The sequence below is a fragment of the Aotus nancymaae genome, unplaced genomic scaffold (genome assembly GCF_030222135.1).
Source record: "Aotus nancymaae isolate 86718 unplaced genomic scaffold, 86718_ANA_hifiasm-v0.15.2.pri h1tg000010l, whole genome shotgun sequence".
NCBI lineage: Eukaryota > Metazoa > Chordata > Mammalia > Primates > Aotidae > Aotus > Aotus nancymaae.
Genome location: NW_026988421.1, coordinates 14,201,117 through 14,219,526, shown reverse-complemented (window position 1 = coordinate 14,219,526; position 18,410 = coordinate 14,201,117). Strand labels below are relative to the sequence as shown.

Here is an 18,410-nt window from a genome sequence, read left to right as displayed (position 1 = left end):
AAATTTCCTTTAGTGATCACACAATACCAAATGCTTCTGAAGTTCCCAAATCTTTTTGGATAAAGCTCAATACATCAGGGCTGTTTAATCATCTGATCCACTCCCACTGGTTCCATGCCTGTGGGAGGAGACAGGGAGAGGACAGCCATATTATACTTCAAAATCAGATGTTTTTGGAATTTCAGGCCATCATGACCACAGACCTTTGTGGGGGTGATCCAAGGGGGCTCACGCTATTAGCTTCTTCCATGGGATCTGGAGGGATAGAGGAAGAGAGGGAGGAAGAGGAGAAACAGCAGCTGCCATGTACCCAGTGCTGACTATAGACCAAGCTTCAAGGGAGGCACTGCATGTCCAATCCCATTTTCTATCAAATGGCCTGGGAGGTACAGTTATGCGCCCCGCTCTCCAGTTAGGAAAGTGGATCTTGGAAAGAGGAAGTACCTTGCCCCAAATGGCACAGCTGCTAAGTATGTTTCCTGCCTCTCTTTTTCTTTTACTGCGACATAATTTCCATACCATAAAATTCACACTTTTAAAGTATAGAATTCAGTGGGTTTTAGTGTATTCACAAGGTTGTGCAGCCAACCCCGCTACCTAATTCCATCACCCACCAAAGAAACCCATACTCTTTAGCAGTCCCTCGTGCTCCCACTCCCCACAGCCCCTGGCAGAAAAAGCCTCTGCTTTCTGTCTCTGTGAAGGTGCCTGCTCTGGACATTTGATACAGATGGAATCACACAATACGTGGCTGTTTGTATCTGGCTTTTTTTACTTCACATGGTGTTTTCAAGGTTCCTCCATGTGGTAGGATGTAACAGTAGTTCAGTCCTCCTTCTGGCTGTAAATAACATTCATTGTAAGACAGCTCACATTTGGTTTCTCCATTCATCAGTGGATGGCCATGTGGACTGTTTCCAGTTTTTGTCATTATGAATAGTGTTGCTAGGCACATTCATGTATACATGTGTAGGTGTGGACATTTGCTTTCCTTTCTCTTAGGTATCTACCCAGGAGTGGAACTGCTGGGTCCTATGGTAACTCTGTGCTTTACTTCTTTAGGAATTGCCAAACTGTTTTCCAAAGAGGCTGCACCACTTTACATTCCCACCAGCAGTGCGTGAGGGTCCATCCTGCCGTGTGGACTCCAAAGCCCAAAGCCCACACTTCCCCTCGAGGCTGTGCCCCCTACCCTTGCCAGCAGGTGCAGCAGCCTGAGACACGGAGCTGGCATGGGCGCTATCGCCTAGCACACAGCCAGCTGGCCTCAACTATCAGTCCTACCTTCAGCGCCTGCTCCTTAAAGTACTGCAGGGCATAAGCAAAGATTTCAAGGGCTTTGACTTTCTTGCCATTTGCTGCCGTCAGGTCTGTATCCATGGTGAGGTCCTGGTAGGAGGAAGAGGAACAACAGCAAGATGATGACAAAGGAGCAACATGTCTTCTGGCTTTGGGGACTGCTCCAAGGGGATCTAGAGGATCCTAGTGAGCCATGTTTGTGTTTCCCCATGCTTAAAGAGGCAGACTAGGATGGTGTGTCCCCCAAAATGGGGCCTGGCAGCAGTGTCCCCTTACTGTGTAGGAGGCTCTGGCTGTCCCCTCCAGGCCCCGCCTTCACTGCTCTCTCCTTCTCTCCCTCTCTCTCCTGGATCCTCTGGGAGCAGAGGTTTCAGGGGCAACGGTAGAAGTCAGGAAGAGAGAATAGGCAGCAGGTGCCACTCCCCATGCAATTTCCATTCTATTTCCACATTCAAACAGACATGGTCATGCTCAGGATTCCCCCTGATGGAGGCCTAATTGTACCAACCCATGCCATGCATGATGCTAAACAGATGAAGCTTTCATTCCCCAACCAAGTCACCAAAATAGAAGAGCTCCTATTTTAAGGCTTGCCCTGTCTAATCTGCCAGGAATCCAGCATCGCTGCCTTCCTTTCTCCACCGAAAGTGAAAGCAGCTGCTGAGCATGTCCTAAAAAGAGGATGCTCTGCAGACCCCAGATGCTGGTAGACGGAGACCACTAAAAAATGATGAGAAAAGTCCCCATGGGGTAGGGATGGGCAGGGAGTGAGAGCAAAAATCAGGAGAAAGCCTCCGGGTCTCCTGAACCAACAAGCTCATTACTGCCAGGAAAAAACAAAAAATCACTGAGGCCTCCAGATTGATCCAGGCTGGGTAATTATGCTTTGCCTTGGGAGTGAGACTAGGCATTGAATTACTAAGCCAGCCACGTGGAGCCGTCTGTGGCATCCTGACCTATCCACATTTGCTCACTCCTCCCAGCCAGCTGCCTTCTGCTCCTCGTGCCCAGCAAAGATACCCCAGCTTTGGGGCAGCAGCTCCCAGGCTCAGGAAGGTGGCCAAGTGCCAGGAAGCCATGGCTCTGAATTGAAAAAAGCCCTGTGCCTCCTTCCACCTGCCATCCTGATACTCAGCATTGAATCCCACCAGGCAAAATAGGAACAGTTCATTTCTATCAGAACTCGGTCTGCGCCATAGAAAGACAACCATGCCGATGAGCACAGAGCCTTGGAAGGCAGGGTGCTGGTTGCTGAGTTTCCCATTTATGTTCGTTTTGTCATCTACAAGTGCTCAGCAGACAAATGCAAGCAATTAGAATAGAAGCTTGCACTTGACTAGAACTTAATCTGCCCCAGGCATGGCTCTAAGAGCTTTATGTATTTTGATTCCTTTAATCCCTACAATATCCCCATGAGGAAGGCATGGCCATTATCTCCATTTTACAGAGAAGACAAAACAAGGCAGGGAGAGGTTAAGTAACTTGGATTACGTTTCTCAAAGGTACCAGTGGCCAGATTGAAACCCAGGCCATCTGGCCCCAGAGCCCATGTTCTTAATCATGATCATCACCCTGCCTTTCTGAGCACTGAGAGTTAAGGAAACTTCATGGAATAAAATGCTTGAATCAAAAAAGTTCTATCCTATGCCTTATCCTTTTCTACAAAGCTTCAGGGTGGCAGGAGGTGCCTATTTGACGTAGGTATCTTAGGGTACACTGGTTTGCTGGGAGCTGAGGCCCCCACTCTGGGAGCTGGACCTCCAATTATCAGGCACTTGATGTCCTGAGCTCCCCCTCCCCAACATAGAGAGCCGGATGTTACATTTGTGACTGGCTGTTACATCCAAACTGGTTAGTTAAGAGCTACTGCCCTGAGCTCCCCATGTGCCCCTAGCCCCCAAGTGGCTCCTTCGTGATTCGCTGATCTCTCCATAATCCAGAAACTAAAGGGGGAACTGCTGGCACAGAAGGAGGCCCCCAGCACCCCACTCCCCTGGTATAACCAGGGTCTACTCCAGTAGGTCCATTTTCAAGACAAATGAATGGTTAAATATTCAGAATATCTCCCTGCCCACATGCACATTGGAAAGCATCGCGTATTCCACAAAGGTGCAGTGTGCTCCAGGATGTGTCTAAAATCAAGGTAAATGGACACTGATCTCTGCTTGGGAGAGACAGGAGGGCCTCTTGGGTTGGAAGGACATCCCTCCCTCACCCCAAGGCGGGAGGAGCCGTGGCTCTCCATTGCCGGGCACTTGGGGCCCCGGGAGAGGCTCGCTCACCCCAGTGGTGTGCAGCTTCATCTTGAACTTCTCCAGGTACAGCCATTGCTTGGCCTCGTTGGGATCCAGGTCATGGTAAAAGTCCCTGGCGGCATACCCGAAGCTGTGGAACTTCCTCTCAGGAGTCAGCAAGATGGTGGTCGGAGTCTTCTGATTGGACACGCCAGGGTCTCCTCCCTCCCATCGCCTGCCACCGAGAGAAGCAGAAGTTATGGGGCCTTCTTTCAAAATCCAGTTCAGGCTTGAACACCTACTATATGCATGAGTGTCAGTGATGTAAGTGCCCAGACGCACTCTGGTTCTGCTGGATGAGCAGCTACTAGAGACACAACTTCAGTTAAAAAGAAGACAAATTGGCCAAATGCAAAGTTTCTGCTCAATAATAAGCTCTGCCTTGATTCTTTCATTCCATGTTTACTGGGCATCTACTCTAAGCATCTACCTGTGTGCCAGGCGCTGGCAGAAAACTTTTATGTCTGTGCCTGAAAATAATTCACAATCTGCTAGGCAATGTATTTTTAATTTGCAAGCACTCAATAGCAGATATACTGCTAGGTTGAATCCTCTTTGAAACAAAACAAGGTAGGCACAATAAATGCATAATGACCTGACTTATGAGATGCAAATGAGGGGCCCAGGGAAACAGCCTGATGTGCCAGCTGGTGGGGCAGAGGAAAGAACACAGGATTCAGGGGAGAACTGAAGAAAAGACAGACAACTAGATCTCAAAGGTGGGAAGGACACTCCAGCTGCTCAGAAGTGGGCCAGCGCGAGGCATTCGTGGGGAATGTGAAGTGATGGTGTTGGTTGGAGAGAGCATGTAGGTGGTAAGAGTGATTGTGAAAATGGGAAGACTGAGAAATGCGATTGGGAAAGTGGCTGGAATAGGCTGAGGAGAACCCTGGGGACCTAGACATTTACTCTGTGAGTAACAGGAAGCCACTAAAGGTCTTAGACCAGGGGCATGACAGAATCAGAGCTGCTGTTCATAAGGGCAAACTGGGCTAAATGGAGGGGAAGGGAAGCCAGGAGGCTCAGACCTCCTGTAATGGAGCAGAGGTGAAAGAACCATAGAAACAGAGATCTCAGCACTTTGGGAAGCCGAGGTGGGAGGATCACAGTGAGCTATGATGGCATCACTGCACTCCAGCCTGGGCCACACAGCAAGATCCCATCTCTAAAAAGAAATAAGAGAGAGAGAGAGGCTGCAGCGAGAGAAAGGGAAGAGGCAAAGGGAAGACAGGAAACTCAATGCATCTGCTCACCTTTGGGGCCACTACAGAGAAGCCAGGGCCACAAAGAGGTCAAGCTGTTCCCTTCCCAGCCTGCTGCTGGCCATGTGACCCCATGCACAGCCCATGCAGCCTAAGGTGGAGACACAGTGCAGGAAGGGAAATGAGCCGCTTTCTTCACCCACTGGGGAGGTGGCCACGCTCCCAGCTGAGCCTGGACCTGCTCCCAACCCCACATCATTAAGCATCAGTAGGACCATCTTGGTCCAGATGGAGCTCCGGCCTCCACCGAGATTTGCTGCTCAGAGGGGTCTGGAATCACCTCTGGCCAATTTCCCTGTCAAGCTCCATCAGGATGCTGCTCTTACCCCTGGAGCCAAAGTCCCCAAGGTGACAACAGCACTGAGACACAGAGATGGTCCCAATGCCAGGCAGCTGCTCCCCACACTGCCCTTCACAAACGGAATTGTCATTAATATTAACAGTGACGGTGTCAGTAGAGAATGACTCCATGAGCTTTGGCCTTCAAATTTTTATTCCTTCATTGCTACTTAAGACAAAAAAAAGTTAACTTTCTCACTTATAATTTGTCATGTTAGCATGATTATGCAAATGTGTTTTGACTGAAATAAAATTCAGGTAGAACCAACCAACCTCCCTCCCAAATCTCTACCATGACCAAGATACCACCTCTAGAGGCCCTGAACTATGGGCGTGGTTCAGAAGTCCCCCTCACAAGCAACTTCAAAGTTATTTCCACTCCTTCTTTTCTGTTTTCACTGCCTGGCTATTCTGGGCAAATCACATTTCTTAGAACAACTACGTAGAAGCTGATAAACATTGATTCTGGCCTTTAATGGTGTATTCTTTTCCACTGGGATTTTTCATCTTGGGGGTCAGTGACGGCAGCACAGACCCTCACAGCATCTGTCTGGCTGAGTGGAGAGAGAATCCCGGTGGCAACTGAACACCAAGGGCAATACTGTCATCAGAATTCGCTATAGAACAGGCTTTTCATCATTTCCTGATGACATGACACCCAAGGGTCTCTGTACCCACTTAGGACAATAGCTTCAGGCTGAGCCACATCTGATTTTCAAGAGGAAAGGTGAGAATTAAACCAAGATTGGAGGGGGGGAGTCATTTTTATTATGACTTGTGTTTTACACAACCCTTTATAAAAATTCCTAAAATACAAACATTAGCTGGGTGTGGTTGTATGCATCTGTAGTCCCAGCCACTTAGGAGGCTGAGGCAGGAGGATCGCTTGAGCCCAGGAGTTTGAGGCTGCAGTGAGCCATGATCACGCTACTGCATTCAAGCCTGGCAAAAGAGCAAGAACTTGTCTCTAAAAAAAATAATAGCAACAACAAAACTAAAAACTTCTTACTCTAGGAGCAGTGCCAAATTCCACAATTACTCAGTTGAAGGAATTGCAAAGCCAATTACAATGTATCTTCAGAGTCATCCCTTGGAATTGAAAAATTAGGGTGATAAATTCTGGGCTTCCAAAGATTTGAGGGGCCACACCCTGCACGCAGGTCATGGGTCAAGCCTGGGATCCCATGGATGGGTGGCGCTGGGGGCCTGCAGGCTGCTCGGTGTGTGGGGAAGGGAAGGGGGCACCCAGCACAGACTCCATCCCACGAGGCCCAGGGCAACTTTGCCTATGGGGCCAGTTGGCTGAGAGTCACCTCATGCTGCTTTCTCTTCAACAGGAGCTTTCTGCCTCTGGCTACCAACACCCCAGGACTTCTCTTCACTTGAAAGGACGAGCACCTTCCCTGCTTTCATTTCACCACACACTAAGCACTTGATAGACACTGTCATTTCATTTGCACGCACACCTTGGGAGGCAGGTGTTGTCAGGCTCCCCATTTTACAGACAAGGAAACTGGGGTTTAGCAGGTTCAGCTATGGCCTAAAGTCATACAGTAAGTGACCAAGCTGGCACCTGGATCCTTCCATCACAGACCTTCTACAGGTCTATGCCTCTCACCCAGGCCAGGCCTTAAACGTACTGCCCAGGCCCCTCCCCAGACCAACTAAATCAGAATTAAATCAATGTCTTTACAAACCAGGAGCCTAGAGCCCAGAGATCAGAAATGACTTGTCCCCAGTGGCATCCTGAGCTTGGGCTGTGCTGAACCAGGATCCAGGGCCCTCTGAAGTGCCAGTCACTGGCTCATTGCCTAAGCCTGCCCGGAGTCTCCACAGGTGCAGTGGCTGGCACCAGCCACGTGGCCCTCCCGCCCACAGCACTCACCTCATCACATGGATGCATTCCGGCTCCTTGGTGAAGCTGTAGGCATAGCCACTGGATGTGGTCCCAAAGTCAATGGCCACCACCACGAGAAACGACTGCTGTTCTGAGACGTTGGAGTCAGTGTCGTTCTGCAGATATACAGTGAGGCATAGGGGTGTGGGGGGGTGGGCCTGGCTTTCAGGAAGACACCCCTGGAGGGGGTTTACCTTGCTTAGCTGTGCACCCCCCGCAGACAGAAGGACATTCCATATTCCAGCACAAGTCTACCACCTGGAGAGCCCTGGGGAGAGGGCTGTCTCCTGACTGAGTGGCTTGGGGAGAAATGGGGGCACTCCTGAGTGGAGGGCCAGGCTGACTGGATGAAGGCACCTGCCTGCAGCTTGCCCACTCCTCTCTATCGACTGTGCAAGCACATGGCTAGTTACAGAAATTCCATCATCAGGACTGGTCGCCCAGTAGTTCCTGAGCAGATACAATCTTCTCCCAACCCCTGCTGCCTTCCACAAGGCCCTGTGCAGACCTCCGTTCACTGCCAGGAGCATTTTGCCAGCTGTGCCCTCTGTACACCCAGGTGACTGCTCCATCTGTACTGGCGTTTCATGCACGTAAGCAGAGCTGGGCATCCAGGACCCCGCCCAATCCCACCATGCCAGGCACATGACCTGCTGTGACTGTCAGGGCCCAGGGCCTTGCCTCATCTAAGTCACTTGGTCAGGCCATTTCAGATTCCAATCCTTTCTCTTTTTTTTAAAGCAGTTTAGACTTTTTTTTTTTAACTCGCACAGAACTCCAAATTATAAAACCAACAAACGTTGGAGGGGAGGGGTGAGAATGCTACCCACCTGCCTCTCTTCAGACTGCTCCCCTCCCCCACGGCCCTGAAACTCCTACAGGACACCTTCGGGGTACAAAGCTTGAAAACCACAGAACCTGGCCCGAGGGGACCAACCCTCCCAGTTTGCCCAGGACTGAAGGAATCCCCAGGGTGCAGGACTTGCAGTGTAAAAGCAGGACAGTTCCAGGTAACCAGGACAGGCTGGCACCCCTACCTAGGGGTGACTCCGCAGTTTTCCTCAGGTCTTTTTTGTGCATCTGCTCAGCTCACAAAAAGCCGCACTGTCTTCCAGGCACTCACTTGGGTTGGCTGTCTGCACAACTACATGTGCGCCCCTCTGAACGGCTGGCTGCCCCCCAACATCCATCTTTCCTCATACAGGGCAGGGTGGGAGCAACAGCCCCACTCAATGCATATGAAGCCCTGCTCAGTGTTTCTCTACTGGGCCAAGCTGTTGCAGAAACAATTATACAGCCAGGGGCTTTTGGACACTGCAGACAACTGCAGTGGACAGAGCTCACGTATTCACCGATTTACTGGCCAGAGTCAGTGGCTTCCTTTCAAGGGGATGTCTCACGGGCTCTGATCCTGAATCTTTAAAGGGCTGCTCCTATCTCACCTGCTTCTGTGACCCACTGGCCCCTGCTCCAGAAGCACTAGCCACAACACAGAAGGCCTTCCCAGGCCCAGAATGGGGAAGGGGCTTAGCAGAGCTCCTATGGTCAGGACGAGGTCAATTTAACCTCCAACCAGTGAATGTGAGGGACTGTCCAGCAGCCTGAACTCTGAGATCAGACCCAGAATGCAAAGGAAGTCAGTACACACATGTGCACATGTGCACGTGCACACACACACACGCGCGCACACACACACATTTCTTACCACAATATGGGATGGGGACAGAGGCGTTATTCCTGTGTCCCCAAGACTCCGGGCTGGAGATGAATATGCAGATGTGGGAGCCGTTTCTGAAAGGAAAAACAAAGTCCCTCCTTAGAAGTGGCATGGGCTGACCCAGAGAGAAGAAATGAGGGCTGCATGTTCTTGCTCCTCCAGGCACTGTGGCCTCTGCAAAGCCGGCTCATGAAATGGGCAAGGCCCAGCCCCAGCCAGGAAGGCAGGGGCATCCGTTCCAGCACCCCCTTGCATTTGGTATTTAGAACCTGACCAAATGAGATGCTCCTTTCCTCCCAGTCACCACCAGGCCTCTCTCTGTGCCACTCAACCCAACTTAGTCAGAGATGCTGCTCAGTCCCCGAAAGCCCCAGCTCCTGGTTGTATTGTCTGTGGAGCCAGAGGCTAGGCTGCAGGCTGGACTAGCAGGACCTGTAGTCACCTGGAGTTATGTCAAACTTTCATGTGCATTTTCTTGGAAGAGTGTCTGCAGCCCTTGGGTTCCCAAAGGGGCGTGGGTACCTCCCTCAGGGATAAATAACCCCTATCCTAGGAACGTAGGATGTGACACCGCTTCAGAAAGAGCATCGTTGCCTAGCAGATGCACTAGCTCCTCACCCCACCAGAGCATGAGAATTCATCTCTCTTCAGTGATACTGAAGGTTTGGGACATTTTTCAATCATAAAAACCACAGCAAAAAGGCAGAGAAATCAGCATTTCTAACCCCTGCAGATGGGGCCCAACAGCCATGAGGTCAAACAGGGGAAGGGCCAGCGGCTAAGCAGCAGGAGCACCATTTGGTCTGTTGCCCTGTGCTCACCATCGTTCAGGCCTAGCATTGTTCTGAAGTCTTCCTAGAGCCCAGTGGCTGTGCCCCAGGAGAAAACACACTCTCCCTGGCTGGTCTTGGAATGTGTCACAGTGCGCTCCCTGCCTGCTGCCTAGGGCTGGCAGGGCACAGAGAAGCTGGGCAAGGATTTCTTACTCCCACTGCAGAGACAAAGGCCGGACGCTAGGTACCTGCAACCACCCAGCGTCATCCTCGGTGCTCTGCGCATGCTGCTCCATTTAGTACATACGTACTGAAACCTGCTAGGAAGAAATGGGTGATTTTCCAAGGCAATATCTGTGGTCAAGGAAACCAGAGGTTTGAGGTGTCTGAGAAAAGCCCGTCTGCTTTTAGGGGAGCAGGTGGAGTGGTTCCATCTGCCTCTTCTGCTAAATCACTTTGGGCTAATCCCAGGCTCTTGCTGATTTCTTTTTCTACTTGATGAGAACTCAAGCAGCATCATTACAGTGGGTACCAAACGGGCTGTGGAATGAAATGAATCATGCAGGAGTGAATGTGAAGCCTCAAATCTGCACAGCCACCTCCCACTCTCTGCAGGCTCACATCCTCTCTCCTCCTGATGAGGCTCAATTCCTATCTTGGGGAGAGAGAGGGACAGTCCAGTAATTACAGAGGCAAAATCCAACTTGCTGGGTAAAGGACTTGAATAGACATTTCTCCAAAGAAAACATATAAAAGATGTAACAAGTACATGAAAAGATGTTCAACATCATTAGTCTGTAGAGAAATGTAAATCAAAACCACAGTGAGATATGGCTTCACACGGACTAGGATGGCTATAGTTTTTTAAGAAAGGAAAATAACAAGTGTGTCAAGGATGTGAAGAAATTGGAATCCTCACACACTGTTAGTGGGAATGTAAAACGGGACAACCACTGTGGAAAAGAGCTTGGCAGTTCCTCAAAAAGTCAAGTATAGAGTTACCATATGACCAGTAATTCCACTCCTAGGTATCTACCCAGAAAATTGAAAACAGGAACTCAAGGAGATACTTATATGCAAATGTTCATGCAGCATTATTCACAATAACAGAAAGGTAGAAACACTTCAAGAGTCCAACAACAGATGAAGGGATAGGCTGGGCACGGTGGCTCACACCTATGATCACAGCACTTTGGGAGGCCAAGATGGGCAGATCACTTGAGGTCAGGAGTTCAAGACCAGCCTGGCCAACATGGTGAAACTCCATCTCTACTTAAAAATACAAAAATTAGCCAGGCGTGGTGGCACGTGCTTGTAGTCCCAACTATTTGCAAGGCTGAGGCAGAAGAATCACTCGAAGCCAGGAGACGGTGGTGGCAGTGAGCCAAGATTGTGCCACTGCACTCCAGCCTGGCGACAGAGCAAGACTCCATCTCAAAAATAAATAAATAAATAAATAAATAAAATAAAACAGATGAAAGGATAAACAAATGTTGTATATCCATACAATGTAATAGTATTTCATTGTAAAAAGGAAGGACATTCTTATACATGCTACAACATGGGTGAACCTAGAAAATATGCTAAGTAAAATATGTGTATGCAAAAGGACAAATATTGTATCATTCCACTTATATGAAATCTCTAGAAGAGGTAAGTTCGCAGAGACAGAAAGTAGATCAGAGTTGATAGTGGTGGGAGGGAGGGAGAAATGGAGAGTTCTTGCTTAATGAGAACAGAATTTCTCTTTGGGGTAATGAAAAGTTTTGGAAAATAAACAGTGGTGATGGCTGTACAACATTGTGAATGTAATTCATGCCACCAAATCATACACTTAAAATGGTTTAAATGGCAACTTTTATGTTATACATACTTTAAAAAAAAAACTTTATTAAAAAGTTTAAATCAACTTGCTCATCTGGGAGGGGAAGCTATTTCTGATTTCTATTAGCACCCACGACTAACAGAATTGCTATTAGCTGTGGGTGCTAATTGCTCTTGAGAAGAGAATGGAGAAGTCAGCTCAGTTCCTAGACCAGCCTGTGGAACTCCACCATCTTTGCTAATCTCCCAGCACAAGGGAACCCCTTCCTTGAATGCAGGGGGATCTCTGCCTCCCCACTAGGGAGCCCAGTCAGATAGTCCTTCCACCTGTTGGTGAGAAGTCCTCCCTGCCCACAGCCCTTGGGCAGCCTGCAGAGAAATGCCATCAGCACCAGGAGCCACCCTCTCCACCTGCTACCTGGAAGGCCTGCAGCCATGTGTCCACATTTGCACAGACGGTCCTGAAAGAAACCAAATGTCTAATTGCCCAGAAAATCTGGTGTTGGCAATTAGCAAACAAGCTATTATCTGCAGACAAACTATCCACCCCGCTGTTGCTTGGTTCTAATTATCCCATCACTCAGCCCTTCTCAGAGCCCTGGGCCATCTCACTGATTTGCAAAATAGCCAAGGTTGGGTCACAGATGGAACACATGTCTTGTGTCCCCAGCTAGGATACTTTGAGGGCAAGAATCAAGGATTTTTGGTTCTCCTGTACCTCCCCCCAACCCCACTGCAACTGGGCCAGTATTAAACAAATCATTTGACTTGCTGATCACTCAGCCAGGCCTAGAGGCAGCTGAACCTCATGGACTTTTTCCATCAGAAATTAAAATTCAGGTACATTGTGCAATGATTTAAAACTGATCTGCATAGAAGGTATGGAGGAGTAACATTTCCATAGATACCTGCACATGGTGTACACCCACAGCTGTATATCTCTATATTCCAAATCAAAGGGAATTCACCAGCAAATGTCCATTAATACAGCACAGGAATATACACTGCCAGTAGAGACATGCTAATATTTCTCTGCTGCACTACTTAGGATGTCAAAGTGGTGCTCAAAAATTCTCAGGAAAAAAAAATGGAAAAGGTTATCTCACCCCCTTGGGAAGATGGGGAATTTAATTCTGATGTGTCCCAACAAGGCTTGAGATCTTGAATTCAGTAGGTAAATGATTAGAAATAAAATACAAAGGGTCGACAGAATATTACCTATTAATCTATGGATATCTGACAGATATAAGCTATCAAACAACAGGAAGGAACTGATGTATGGAATGCCTAAACATACCAAGTGTAGGCTGTGTGTACTGGCTATCAGTTATACAGAGGCCATTATCCACAGTAAGAAACTCCAAATGCCATTAAGTGTGGCCCTGCCTCCGCTACTTCTATAAAGCTAATACAACAACATCTCCCTTGGGACTACTTTCACCCAGGGGATATTCCAGTTCAGCACCCACAGGTTGATGTGGACACACTAGGAAGAGAAGAGGAAGGCTAAGTCAATGCCTCGACACAAATAGAGTTTCTTAAAGTCAAGGCTTAGAAGAAAGAAAGGAAGCTGAAGAAAAGAAAATCCAGACCCTTCTGTGGAGGTAGAGAAGGAAGACTGCTAAAAGACACGTTAAAGAATATGATTTAACAGGAAATTGATCAAGGACAGAGCTAAAGCTTCTAGTTTTAAGAAATACCTACTGCACCATTCCAAGTAGATTAAATAAAGACCCACTCAAAGCATCTTCCACTTCAAGCACTAAGTTACCCTAAAATCCCGTAACTCAGAGAGATTTGACAATTTCACATCAAGGAATCAGAAAAACACTGACCCTTTCAAGAGTGCAAACTACCAGCCACAAAATTTTGGTTAAGCGGAGAAGGAAGAGACCCTGGAGCTTTCTGGGGAACAAACAAAAATTAATCATCATGTTTCCTTTGCTATTAGTTATGGATAATTTAACATCACTTCAGTCTTGTAGAACTAGTGTGCAGACTATGTTTTTTAGTTTAGTGAATGTAAAAACAAGATGACAAGGGTGGTTATAGATTCACTTATAAACCTGGAACACCCCACCCCAACGCATTAAATAATTTGTGCCAAAAAGAAGGGTATAAAAAGAAAAGAAAATATTTTTGCAGCAATGTAAAGGACAAATAAATGAAAGTATTAAATCTCGGCCAACAAGTCTGCTCCAGGATTTCTTACAACCCCAAACCAGACAATTAAGGAAGAACTAGTTTAATTTGTTAGGTTAATCCTCATCCCTCGTCTTAGTGGTATAAGAATTAAAATGCAGGCTTCATCTGGATTTCTACTGTAAAATGCAATACATACAAAATTCAGAACCATTTTTATGTATTCCCAGCTCTAATGACTTTAATTAAAGCAGATGTTCTTAAAATAAAAAATAGTCTTGATAAGAGAAACTCAAGGAGAGCCATAATTCATGAACTTGCCTGCTGTTCTCCCTGCCAGAGACATTAGTCAGCAAATGGCCGCGAGCAGAATCGCAGACTTTCTGAGATACATAAAATCAATTCTGCTCCATAAATACAACATGTTTAAAGATGAAGACAGAACCATAGGGCTGACTTTATTCTACAAGGTTCCAGGCTCCGAGGAAATGTGACAGGTGGTCTCAACAATAGTGACACACTCGTTTCTCCAAACAGTCCTTCTTGTTAGCTTTCAGACTTATGTATCTATCAAATACATGCCCAATTTCAAAAGGAGTTTTAAGGTCTGGTCCTTATGATTTAAAAGAATACTATATATATACACATATATATATACACACACATACATATATATATTATATATATATATATATTTTTTTTTTTTCCATTTCCTTTTCCCTGCTGGCTGTGCTGGCTGTGAGATAACAGGCCTTTGCTGACAATTGCCTAAAATCAGACTATTTGAAAAAAAAGCTCTCTCTCTTTCTCTCCTTATATCCCTGACTGCAGTGTCATCTTTGAAAATTGATCAGCTCAAGGTCATATGTAGGTTACTGGCAAATATATTTTCAGAAGGAAAATAAAAGTCTTTTATTACCCTATAACAGGCTTCATGGCTAGCTGAACTAATGCATTATTACCGTAAGCTGAACTTCCATTTCAGTAAATAATTTATGGGCTTTTTTTTAATCACCATGGTGGATGTCCAGAGTAAATGGAAATTTTATTGGCATGAACCAGGAGACCCTCTCACTACAAAGAACACTGAGTGTAAAATAACCACTCCACAAATGCTAAATAATAATTCTGGAAATGAGCATTTACTATGGCAGAGATGGTAGCAGCAAGCAGAGGCCAAGGTGACGGCGGCACCAGACCCATCCTGACATGGGGTAGCATCTTCTTGTTACCCCTCCTACCTCTCTGAATAGTCTAGGAGATGAGATGCCCCAGGGAGAGTGAGCTAGGGCAGCTGGGTCTTCCCAGAGACAGGAAAATCCCCGAGTCCCTACAATCCCAGACTGTCAGTGGGGATGGTTCACAGTCTCTCTCCTAATGGCAGGTTCATGCACTGGTTCGTGGGCCTCCAACTGTGCCTCTACATGTCCAGGCAATTGCTGGGAGAGGGGAAGACATACTTGCTTGACCAACAGTTTTACTACTAATTTTCATGAATTACACTCGGAAACCTTGCAGCCCTGCCCTCCAGCATCCAGCATTTGGAGAGGCTCCACCAGATCACCCTACACATGGTACTGAGATGTTTCTGTACACCTGGCTTCTCTCCCATGGACTCTGCTTGTTGGGGAAGGACCATGTCTTACTTCATGTCTAATTCCTTAGCTCCTGACATGTCACAAGCACTCAAACAATGTTGGATGGATGGAAGGGTGGATGGATGGATGGATGGATGGATAGATGGGTGGGTGGATGGATGGATAGATGGGTGGGTGGATGGATGGATGGATGGACAGGTGGGTGGATGGATTTTTTATGTGTGTCCAAAAGTGGACTCGGTGACTAACCATAGACTAAGAGAGCCAGTGAGTTCTTTCCCAACTAAGGCATCAACTCTCTTGAGTTCAGATATTAGTAATACACATGCCATGCTGAGTGACCTCCAACAATGTGGGGTCAGCTCTCAAACCCCCAGATCTGCCGCTCTCCTCTGATACCCCTTTTGCCAGGAAAACCACCACTGCTCCCAGATGGGAGAGTCCCTAGACTTCCTCCCTGTTCATTCTACCACCAGGCCCTGTCATTCCTTCTAATTAGCATCTCTCACATTCACTCTGTCTGCTAAGTCACTGCTACAGCCTTCGTCCAGATCCTCCTGAACTTTCAGTTTCCCTGCCCTGGGCCTGCCCCCTCCAAGCCACACTCACCCTGCAGTCAAATCCATCTGGTCAAAATCAAGGTCTGCTCACCTAACTCAACCTTGTCAGGGTCTTCCCCTGATGCCTATCCCCCATGGGATAAAGTCCAGCACACTACTGACACTCAGGCTCTTCCAAGTCCACCCCATCTCCCTCTGCAGCCTCTTCTCTCTCTACTGCCCCACATCCTTGGCCATACCAAACCTAACCACAGACCTTGGAATCTCTGTGCTTATCCAGCCTCTGGGCACTGCACATGCTGTTCCCCACCTAGAGTGCATCCTGCTTCAACAGCAGGCAAATTCTGCATCACCCTTCAGGGACTTCTGCCTCTAAAAGTCAGCCCCCTCTGTTTGAGAGAGAATAGCCTTCTCAGCTCCCTCAGTGCAGATGAGAGAGAATCTTGTGCATCAGGGATCAACTGGCAAAACCCAGATGGGGGAAACTCGACAAGAGAGACAGCTTTCTCCTAGAGATAATCACAAGAAAAATACACAGGAAAGGAGGGAAAACCTATGGACCAGAAGGTCTCAACTCTGCTGTGCATCAGAACCCCCAGAGGGCTTGTTAAAGCACAGATTAATGGTCTCACCCCCACAGTTTCTCATCCAGTAGGTCTGAGGCTGGCTGACAATTTGCATTTATAATGAGTTTCCAGGCTATCCTGACTGCCCCAGAGACCAACTGCGACAGCTTAGAAGAGACTTAAAACACACATCAACTTCAATAAATGCAATGGATGGACCTTTAGTGGATCCTAATTCAAACAATCAAAACATTTTATATTTATGAGACAATTAGAAATGTAAACGCTGACCAGATATTGGTAATACTAAAGAATGATTGTTAATAGTATAGTTACACAATTTTTAAAAGAGCCCTTGTCCTCTAGAGCTACATTCTCAAATGTGTACAGATGAAACAATAAGATTTCTGGGATCTGCACCAGAATAACAGGAAAGGGGAGGGGCGGGGATTAAACAAGGTTGGCCACAAGTTAATAATGACTAAACCTGGTGACAGATTCATGAGGCTTCAATATAATATTTGCTCTGCTTTTTTATGTTTAAAACTTTCCATAATAAAATAATTGTGATTTGAATGTGCCAGTTACATGGAAGCTCCAGGAGGGCAGGCCAGTGTTATTCTTCTGCCATCCATTAGAGAACCTGGCCCATAGGTGGTAGGCGCTCCACACATATTTGGCAGATGAACAAACAAACCAATAAGGATATGAGTTCACTGAAAGCTACACATGTGGACTTTGAAAGCTTGGGAAGGTTTTGGACCTGGGTCTCAGGGTGGCGGGGGGCTTCCATTCAGCAGGCTTCTCTGGGGCTGAGGCTGGTGGGCCCAGTAGACTAAACAGCCCTTAGAGGAGTGAGAATTTCAGCAGGCACCCATTAACCCCTCACAGATGACAAAACAGATGAACAGCCACCAGCTGAGCGGCTCCCACTCTGAGATGGGCTCCAGTCAGGCCTCAGGTACAGGGCCCTCTGGTCATCAGCCGACGGCTCCTAGACTTTGTAGCTGCTCTGTGAACCCAGGGCCTCAGAGGAGGCAGGAGGGTGTCCTCCATCTACTACTGGGCCCCTCCATGTCTGAGAAACAACTGGGCCTGCCCGTGCAGAGAGGCGGGATCACTTAAAGGACCCTGACATGCCCATTTTGCTTTGTCTTTCAGACTTGCTGCATCCCAATGCCATATGGGAGGGGCAAGAAGTAACAGCCTTGGCATCTTCCCGTGATTCTCACTCCAGACAGGAATGGCAAGCTGAAATGCTGATGTCAGATGCCACCCTGTGACCCTTTGTACTACAAGCTCAAGCTCTGAGTCCTCCCAAAGGGTGTGTGTGTGTGTGTGAGTGTGTGTGAGTGTGTGTGTGTGTGTGTGTGTGTGTCCTGTTGGGGGCAAGGGTACTGGGTTCTCTATGCTCAGGCCCCAGGTTGACCTTAGCATTGGGATGAGTGGAGGGGGAAGGCAAGGCAGTCACATGAGGGCTGCAGGCCAAAGGGCACATCTCCTAGAACCAGGACAGCTTCGGAACAGGAGCAAAGCCAGAGTTGGCTCTTGGCTGCTGCTCTTAAAGGAGCAGAAGAAAAACAAAATAACTCCTGAGGAGGATGAAGAATGTGGAGATGTGGATGCTTGTGAGCCTCGGGACACTGCCTCACCTCCCTCTGCACCCCTTTCTGCTTCCATGAAATGAAAACTGGTATTCTCAGGGCCCCCGTCACTATGTATCAATGAACACAGGAGCCAAGACATGAGAAACTCTGAAATAAACACCAGCCCCCACCCACCATTTTCCAAATTCTTCATACGGTCAGATATTCATGCATTTTTTTTTTGTTTACTTTTAGGGTCTTTTGCAAGTTTATTCAAACAAATTATTAATTCAAAACTGCTAGAAATGTACAAACCCAGAACTCTATCAGGAAACCTATCACAGTCGGCACTCACTGAATGTGTATTTCCTGCAAGATAAGAGCCTTACAGGTGTATCTCATGGGATCCTGCCCTGTAAAGAAGGTTGCTGACAAAATGACAAAATGAAGCCCAGAAGGGTAAAAAAGAAGCCTGCATCATTAGGATGGCACCCAGGTGGACTGAGAGCTCTCCAACTCCAAGCCTGCATGCCTACACATGCCCAGTGCCACC

General features: G+C 47.6%; 1 protein-coding gene across 2 annotated transcripts in view; it reads right to left on the bottom strand.

Moving 5' to 3' along the window:
- HSPA12A (heat shock protein family A (Hsp70) member 12A) overlaps positions 1-18,410 on the bottom strand; it is a 180,552-nt gene that overhangs the window by 28,492 nt on the left and 133,650 nt on the right. For both annotated transcript variants that reach the window (XM_012448034.3, XM_021676957.2), the window contains 4 exons: positions 8,797-8,882; positions 7,080-7,207; positions 3,582-3,768; positions 1,285-1,389 (listed from right to left, as the gene is read on the bottom strand). In XM_012448034.3, coding sequence (XP_012303457.2) covers positions 1,285-1,389; positions 3,582-3,768; positions 7,080-7,207; positions 8,797-8,882 — 506 coding nt within the window. The remainder of the gene's footprint in view (positions 1-1,284; positions 1,390-3,581; positions 3,769-7,079; positions 7,208-8,796; positions 8,883-18,410) is intronic.